The sequence below is a fragment of the Plasmodium reichenowi genome, chromosome 5 (genome assembly GCF_001601855.1).
Source record: "Plasmodium reichenowi strain SY57 chromosome 5, whole genome shotgun sequence".
Lineage (NCBI taxonomy): Eukaryota > Apicomplexa > Aconoidasida > Haemosporida > Plasmodiidae > Plasmodium > Plasmodium reichenowi.
Genome location: NC_033650.1, coordinates 1,014,282 through 1,024,253, shown reverse-complemented (window position 1 = coordinate 1,024,253; position 9,972 = coordinate 1,014,282). Strand labels below are relative to the sequence as shown.

The 9,972-nt window shown below is 22.9% G+C and overlaps 2 protein-coding genes across 2 annotated transcripts in view; one reads left to right on the top strand and one right to left on the bottom strand.

Moving 5' to 3' along the window:
• Nucleotides 1–258: 258 nt before the first annotated feature.
• Nucleotides 259–8,532, top strand: PRSY57_0530000 (formin 1, putative; the record flags this gene model as incomplete). Its single annotated transcript, XM_012906365.2, has 1 exon — nucleotides 259–8,532. The coding sequence occupies one exon, from the start codon at nucleotides 259–261 to the stop codon at nucleotides 8,530–8,532; it is 8,274 nt and encodes a 2,757-aa protein (XP_012761819.2).
• Nucleotides 8,533–8,998: 466 nt separating this feature from the next.
• The window catches only part of PRSY57_0529900 (CPW-WPC family protein), a gene marked incomplete at both ends in the record, with an annotated part of 2,074 nt that continues 1,100 nt past the window's right edge, over nucleotides 8,999–9,972 (bottom strand). Inside the window, 5 exons of the mRNA XM_012906364.2 lie at nucleotides 8,999–9,026; nucleotides 9,114–9,185; nucleotides 9,314–9,455; nucleotides 9,612–9,740; nucleotides 9,856–9,925. Of these exons, the coding sequence (XP_012761818.2) occupies nucleotides 8,999–9,026; nucleotides 9,114–9,185; nucleotides 9,314–9,455; nucleotides 9,612–9,740; nucleotides 9,856–9,925 (441 nt within the window). The remainder of the gene's footprint in view (nucleotides 9,027–9,113; nucleotides 9,186–9,313; nucleotides 9,456–9,611; nucleotides 9,741–9,855; nucleotides 9,926–9,972) is intronic.

Sequence of the window (9,972 nt, the reverse complement as noted above, 5' to 3'; positions counted from 1 at the left end):
TTTTTTTAATTTTTTTTATTTTTTTTTTTTTTTTTTTTTTTTTTTTTTTTTTTTTTTTTTTTGTTTTTTTTTTTTTTTTTTTTTTTTTTTTTTTTTTTTTTTTTTTTTTTTTTTTTTTTTTTTTTTTTTTTTTTTTTTTTTTTTTTTTTTTTTTCTTTTTTTTTTTAATTTCCTAATTTTGGTTGTATATCTCAAAAAAAAAAAAAAAAAGGAAAAAAATAAAACATTATAATAGTAATAATAAAATAATAAAACACAATGGAATTAAACCAAACTATAAAACTAGCCACCGTTAATGATATTGAAAATGACAAAAATATTGATACATTAAGTTTATTAACAAAAATGGATTTGAAATCATCAAATTGTAAACATGTGAATTGCATGAAAATGAAAAATATCAATTTTGAAGATTCATTAAGGATGAATGATGAACAAATTAAAGTAAAGGAAGCTGTTTTCATTTTACAAAACATGGAAAATTTTAATTATTCTATAGGATATAGTGAAATACAAAATATAAGAAATGATTTAAGATTATTTGCTGTAAACAGTTATCATGATAAGAAATATTCGGATTGTTTAATTCAAGCAATTCATTCTTATATGATAGCTAAAAAATATTATTCAAAATATTTCGGTTATTACTTAACTGGTGATATGAGCACAGAACTAATTTTAATATGCAAATGTTTTTTGTTAGTACAAAAAATTGAAGAAGGTAAAACATACCTTCAAGAATTAAAATTTTTAATAGATAACACTTTGCTATATACTCACAGAAAAGGTATACTTGATAACAAAGGATTAAAAAAGGAAGTACAATTAGATAACACCAAAAAAAATGAAGACAAAAATAAAAATAATGATAATAATAATAATAATAATAATAATACAAATAGCTCTGGTAATAATAATTATGAAGAACCTGTTATAATGTGTGGTATTCAAGTATTAGCAAATATACTTTACATATTTGCAGATATGCTAAGCCTATATAAAAATAATGATGAAGCAGAAAACTATTTCTTGAAATACTTACACATTAATGAAAAATGTTATAATGATGATAGTCTAAATTATAGTGATGCATTAAATGATGTATGCTCCTTTTACATAAAAATAAGAGAATATCAAAAAGCATTAACTCTTTGTGAAAAAATTTTGAATATCAGGAAATTGTATTTTGGGGATTACAATGCAGATAAACCAAGCGAAATTATTGCAGATTGTTATTGTAATTTAGGCCTCTTATATAGACTAACAGGTAATGTTGTTGAATCATTACATAAATATATTATTGCTGTAGATATGAGAATGAGAATACATAAAACAAGACATGTTATTCAAATACAAGATATTCTTTTTTCCTTTGCAATAATTATGCACCAATTAAATAATTTTAAAATGGCCTTGCAATTATATAAAGAAGTTTATTCCTTTTATAAATCTTATTATGGTCCCAATGATATGAACACTATTATGACTTTAAAACTAATTGAAGAACTGCAAAAAGATGTAATGAACAAATCAGGTAAAAGTATAAAAGAACAAGATTCATCTTATCCTATCATGCCGAATTATGTCAAAGACAAAATTGACGACACATTTATTAATAATAAAAATGAAAAATATCATCACACAAATAAAACACATAATAATAATGATAATAATAATATGTGGTGCAATACATTTAATGAGAAAATCAAAAACATTTCAAACAATTTTAATGATGTAAATCCTAATTTAATAGAACAAATTATGAACGAAAAAGTTACAATAAACACGAAAAACCCATATCAAAACATAAATGATAAAAAAACTTTTTTAACACTACAAGGTAAAGTCGCATATAATGATTTAACATATTCAAGTATTGATGCTTATAAACATATGCAATCAAATAAACAATTTCAAATCATTAAGAATTCTTTTCTTAATACATCATCTATTAATAGAATCAAATCATTATATGCCGATTCATGGAGAAATACATTAATTCCATCCACATATATATTACCATTTGTAGAAACAAAATTAGTTGATAAAAATTTAATGAAATTATCAGAATGTAAAGATTTCCAAAACGCCATATTATTTAAAAGGAAAATATTACCAATTGTTAATATACCGTTAATGGAAAGAGGTTATGTACAATTACAAAATGATCAACCAATCATGATATGTAATGAAGATGCTAAAATTTTATTGAATGAATGGAATATAAAAGAACCTTTTGTAGATTCTCAAGGAAAAGTTATTAACAAATATGAAAGTCTAGATAAAGAATTTGATATGTTTATACCTATATTAGATCAAAATGATGATCTCATGCTTGGATTCTATAATACACCTTTACTTGTACCTAACCCCGCAATACATCATTGTATTCTTTTAAATGACCCAAGCTATTTTGACAGATATAATCGTATTAATAATATATTCCCAATTGATAGCTTAAAATTTAAAGATAATCTTACAGATCATAATAAAAGTGATATTTCAAACTCAGAAAGTTATAATAGTCTAAATCACTCGCTTTTAGAAAACACAGACAGTGATTCAGAACATTCAACAACAAAAAAAAATGCCCCTTTGATAAATAATTCCAGGGAAAATATATCATCATTACAAAATTTTAAAAAAGATACCAAAACACCAAAATTTTCCAAAAAATTTAACCTCAAATTAAATGATCCAAAAAAAGGACTCAAATTATCATTTTCTCAATCTTCCTCAAAACAATCTAGCGAAATAATAAAAACTAAAAGATCTGTTATCTCCAGTACGCCAAATACTTCATCGAAAACATCAGATATTAGCACACAAAATATTACCAAAACTATTAATCAAAATGACACTCCAAATATTATCCAAAACCAACCTTCAAATGGTACCCTCAAAAGTAGTAGTCCAGATGTTAGTCCCAATAGTAGTGGCACAAATATAACATCAAAAGATAATTCCCTATCTAAAAAAATAACAATTATAAAAGGTAAGGAACTAACGAAAAATAAATCAACCAATATTGCCAAAGACCAAGATATAACACTAAAAATACAAAACAAAATGGATAACAAAATAAATAACAAAATAAATAACAAAATAAATAACAAAATAAATAACAAAATAAATAACAAAATAGATAACAAAACAGATAGCAAAATAGATAACAAAACAGATAGCAAAATAGATAACCAAACAGATAACAAAACGGATAACCAAACAAATAACCAAACAAATAACCAAACAAATAACTTAACAAATAACCAAACAAATAAACAAACAAATAACCAAACAAATAAACAAACAAATAACTTAACAAATAACCTAACAAATAAACAAACAAATAACCAAACAAATAAACAAACAAATAAACAAACAAATAACCAAATTGAATTATCAAAAGTAACAGAAGAAACAAATCTTACGCTAAGTGATATTATGAATGGGAAGAAAGCTAATAAACCTATCAAAAATAAAATTCCAAAGAAAAAAATACACATTTTTAAACTTAATGATAATAATACCAGTAGTAGAGGTACTTCCAAATTTTCAAGAGAAAAATATGCATTAAAGAAATTCAGTAAATTAAATTCATCCTTTAAAACATCAAACGATAAATTGAAATTAACCACCAATGAAAATAAATCGAATGAAGCGGATACTTTAGAAAAAACAAACAGAAATCTAAAATTCAAAGAAGAACCAATTGTCAAATCAGCCATGCATCCTAATATCAAAATGGATTTAAGAAACAATATGAAGAAATTAGAACAATATTCTTTTGTTAATTTCAAAAGAGAAATATATGATGATGATATTCCATCTAATAACTACACAAATTCAACCATTTTTTCACATGATGATGAAAAAGAAACGGTTTCTAGCTTTAAGGAATATAATAAAGGTACTCAAAGAAAACAGAAAAAAAGTATATTATCTAATAGAAGTAGTACTGTTAGTTCACTAAGTCATGTACAAAATTATGACATTATTAAAAAAAAAATAAAAATAAATAATAAAAATATAAATAAAAATATAAATAAAAATATAAATACACTTACAAATACAAATACAAGTGCTCATTTAAATGGTACAATTTCTGATCACATTACATATTCTAGTAGCTACCTATCGAAAGATGATCATAAAGATCATGATACAAGTGAACTAAAGTATTACAAAGAAAAACAAAATAATATAATAGGTATTATCGAGGAATCTATCGACAATAATAATTATGATTATCATTATGATGACGAAGAAGATGATGATGATGATATTAACGATGATATTGTAGATATTTATAAATTATTTGATTCCCATTCTGAATCTAGTTATTCAAGTGTGAATAATTACACTTATAGAAATGAAAAAGAAGATAATAATACTTCACTTTCTTCACAATATACAATTGATCATGTGATGAATAAAAAAGAAAGTAAAACATATAAAAATAAATATAAAATATTTTCAGAAATAGATAATGTAGAAGATGATACATTATATCAACCATCATATATGGAAACGAATGACACGTATATCCAATCACATTTAAAGGATACAATAAATAATATTAAAAATGTAAATAAAGAAGATATATCATTTAAATTTACATATGATGAAAATGAGTTTTTAAATAATGATAACGTATTATCAGATAACATCTTTGCATCAAACATGATAAATCAACCAATGTTACAAAATAAAAAAGAGGAAAATATAATTGACACAAATATAAATCATGACAATTTATCTGATCCTTCCGATTTTAATCAATCAATGTCATTAAAAAAAGGAAAATATAAACAAGTAAATGGAAATTTATATAATAATAGTAGCAAACATAAATTGTACGATCTTCATTATGATCAAAATAATATTATGCTATTGAATAATAATAAAATAATTACGAACGAAAAAAAAAATATAATAAATAATAATAATAATAATATTGTCGAAGAAATGAAATTAAGTGAGAACGAAGAATTTTTTCATGAAATGATGAATGTGTATGATTCTGAAAAATATATGGATATAGTATTATGTGATAATAACGATTTCACCATGGAAAAAGCTACAAATCAAACATCGATTATGTATGATAATAAAAATGAGAAGGATTCACATTTTAAAAATAATGATAATAATATAACCCATAATAATAATAATAATAATAATAATAATACTATATTTGAGAAATATGAACAACCAGAAATTCTTTCAGAAAATATATTTTTAAGCAGTAATTCTATAGAAGAATTAGATTCCAATTTATTGATTAATAAATATAAAAAAAATAATTCAAATAATATATATAGCATTAAAGTAATAAATGAAAAAACGGATCATCAAAGTAATGTAGAATACGAAGATGAAGCAAACAACAGTTGTATATCCAGTAATATTAATTGCAATACAAAGGAAAGAAATATATACCATAGCAATGATGATAATAATAATATTAATGTATTATGTGCAAATCATAACAAGAAAAATATTGAAAATATAAATAAAGTGTTACATATAAATAGTGAAAAATATAATACATTAAATCATAGTATTAATACCTTTAATTTTAGTAACCCTAATGATAGTAATAATCATTTTAATGAAGCAAATTTTGATAATCCACAATACATTGATGGGATAACAAATAATAAAAATTATTCTCATATTAGTAATAATAAAAAAGAAAAGAAAAAAAAATATAACTTATCATCATCCTATAAAAACACACATATATCAAAACTATTTACATTTTTATCAAAGAAAAGAAAAAAAAAAAATAATAATAATACAAAAAGGAATGCAACGTCATTAAATAATGTTTATGATGAATTTTTAAATAACGATTTATCAACAAAGGAAAGGAAAATATACAATAATAATAATAATAATAATAATAACAATATTAATCATATTAATAATAGTGATAATATTTGTCAATTAACTAAACCTTTAAATGATCTATTATTTGACACGAAAACATTTGATGGTTCAAACCATTTTGATCATACAATATTTGATAAACATGATAATATAAATATAAAGAAAAATAAAAAAACTCACTTGTTCATAACTCAATCTTCTCATGGTATGGAAAAACCAAAATTATTAAATATGAAAGGAAAAACGTTCACACTAAAAAAATTAATAGGAATAAAAAAAAACGTTGGTCCTAAAAAACAACCACCCATGCAAAACAAGCAATTAACAAAAAATTCAAATATGAACCAAACAGAAGAACCAAATGATAATTCTCCTAAACATGATACTCCAAATGAAAATTCAACTAAAGATAATACACCAAATGAAAATCAGAATCATGAAGAAATCATTACTAATAACCAAGAAGAAAATAAACAAATCGAATTATCAAACGATAATCAAAATCAAAATCAAAATAAAAGTATATCATTGATTAATAATGTACAAAACAATTCTGAAGACTTAACGAAAAAAAACATATCTGAAAAGATGCAATTAAAAGGTATTCCAAAAAAATCTATGAATGTAGTAAAACATAATACTCTTGATAAAATGAACGAATATAGCAAAAATAATAATTTACTCAAAAGAAATAATAGTGCTCTTAATAAAGATGTCTCTTATGCAAAAAACATAAATGATAAGCTATCTTTTAATTTATTAAAAGATGTTAAATTCTGTAAAATTGGATACGAAAAAGATGATTCTATGGGAACATTACCTGTAGTACATTTACTAAATGAAAATAAAAAAGTTATTGCTATCGTACCATGGCAAATTGATTTAACATCCTTCGCTTTAGCAAAATCTTCTATAGATGAAGAACAAATTAGAAAAATAGGATTAATGTACAGAGAAATTGATTTACCCTTAGAAGATCGTCAAAAACAAATACAAGTAGAAAAGAACCTTTTATTAGGGGAAGGCTTAAAAGAACTAGGATTAGGACGTGGAGGTACACCAGGGGTTTCAGGCGGAATAGGTGGTGCCGTAGATTCCGGTTCCATAAATTTAATATCAGGAATAGATTTGAATGCACTCAAAGAGTCATATAAAATTGAAAAGAAAATTGAAGTTAAAGAAGAAAAAAAAGAATCTGTACCCAAAAAAGATACACCCAAAAGTAAAGGACCTCCAAAAGGTAAGGGAGGAAAGAAAGGGCCACCTGCTTTTATGAAAGGACCTCCAAAAAATGTAAAAGGTGCATTGGCAGTTGGAAAAACCAAATTTTCAAAACTTACTAAAGCAAAAGATGAAGGTAAAACAAAAAGATTCTTTTGGGAAGCTTTATTTGAAAATGATATACAAGGAACTTTATTTGAAGATAAAAAAGAATTCATATCAAAAATTGCTATTGAAAAAGAAAATGTCGAAAAATCATTTGCAAAAGCAGTCAGTAAAAAAGATGATGAAAAAGAAACCAAAATCAAAAAACCAAAAGTTATACAATTGTTACCAGATTCTAAAAGAGAATATAATATGTCAATTGCTCTATCAAAATTTAATAATTATACATTTAAAGAAATTAGAGATGCAATTATGGAATTAAATCCAAAAATACTTAATATAGATAATACAGAAGTTTTACTACAATATGTACCAACACCTGAAGAATTTGAAATAGTTAAAGAATATATACATTCTAATGGAGATCTAAACCTAGTAGATAAACCAGAACAATATGTAGCAGCTATTATTGGTGTTCCATTATTAAAACAAAGATTAGAATCACATTATTATGCATTGTCATTTAAAGAAAATTATGAAAATACATTAAATCCTTTAGAAAATATATTAGAAGCATGTGAAGCAATTAAGGATTCAAACAAATTGTTTACTATCCTATTCACTATTCTTAATGTAGGTAATACATTAAATTATGGTGATGCACAAAGAGGTAATGCTTTTGGTTTTAAATTAAGTACTTTGTCAAAATTAAATGATATTAGATCTAGTACTAAACCTGTTAAAACCTTATTACAATATATTTGTGAAGTCATTTTTGAAAAAAGTAAAGAAACATTATCTATTATTGATGAACTAAGATGTATTGAAAAAAGTATTAAAACAGATAAACAAACTATCGATGCATTCTTACAAAAATTAAAATTAGGTTGTAATAAAATTAAAACTGTTCTAGAACAAGCTAAAAAAACACCCACAGATCCATTGTGTGAAGCACTTACAGAATTTTATTATAGTGTTGAACCGAAAATTGTTGAACTAGAAAATTTCTATAATCAAACATTTGCGGTCTTTAAAGATATAGCTCTCTACCTAGGCTATAAAGAAAAAGATATTAATACTATCCAAGTACAAGATTTTTTTAAAGAATTATGGACATTCATACAAGCTGTAGAATTTAATAGAAAAACAATTAATGAAGCATTACTTAAACAATTAAAAATACAGGAAAAAGAATTAGCAAATGAAAAACAAGGAACTGTACTTAAAAAGAAACAAAATTTTACTATTACCAAGAAACAAGATAATGAACAAAAAGCTAAAATAGAAAAAAAAACATTCAAAATATTTTAATATCACATGACTATATATAACATAATATGATATAATAAAATATAAAATATATATATATATATATTTTCATTTTGTCAATTTTTCTTTATATTAAAAACATTATTTTTTTTGTTAATTTTTTTTTTTTTTTTTTTTTTTTGAATACCTTTAAGTAAAGGATGAACTTATGAAACTATAAATCTTAACTGTTTTAGTAACATATTATTAAAACGAAGATACATATAAATGTATTTATATATATATATTTATATGTTTCTTATCTTTTAACAAATACATTATGTCATATATTCTATAAAATACATTTCACAAAAAAAATTGACATAAAATTAAAAGGTACTAAATCAGAAACAAATTTAAAATAATAATTACAAAAAATATATATATATATATATATATAACACAAAATAACAATATGTATATGTCTGCCCATCTTGACATTTCTATAGGGACAAAAAAAAATTAAACATCAGTGATAATTTTTCTTCAACCTCCACCTAAGTTTATTATTTATAGAAAAAATGTATTTACATAAATAAATAAATAAATATATATATATATATATGTATAATCATTCATCCAACCTTGTAGCAGCCTCTGTAATTGGTACATCCATGTCAGGACATTCATAAGATAACATAATATGATCACATTTCCTACAAGAAGAAACAATATATGTATATACAAATAAAGGAGAAATAAATATAAAAAATTATACATATACATATATACTTTTTTTATATTTAGTTCATCACATTTTATTTATATTTTTTATTTATATTACCACCAGGCTTTACATTTCAAACTCCAATCTTCTAGCATCCTTTTATTATAACCAGAGAAATTCATCTCAAATATACAGGGACCTGTATAATCATCTAGCGGCTTGCATGACCTTAAGGTACCATTAACTTGGTACCATTTTTCTTTAAAAAATTAGAAAATATATACAAATAAATATAATTATTTATTACTTATAAATATATATAGAACATTCCACATATTAAAAAAACAAAAAAAATGAAAATGAGAAAAAAAAAAAAAATTCACTCTTCATATAAATATATATTTATAAAAATAACCTGGACAAAAGGATGTATAATTTCTCACACATCTTTTGCATGGCCAAAATGTTTCACATTTAATAGACCATTTTTCTTTTCTTTTTTCAGACATATTTTTTATATTTAACTCTTCACCACTACATGGTCCTAATAAAAAAAAAAAAAAAAAAAAAATTAAATAATTAATAATGAGAAAAAGGGAAAATAAAGTATATACAATAACTACGTTCAGATAAATTTTATTCTCCTTTACTATTTTAACCCTCATATGTTGATGATGGAGCACATATTTCATCATCATCAGTATGAACAGAACCAAGATAATTATAATCCTACATATATAATCAAACGTATAAAAGTTATAAAGAAACAAAAAATA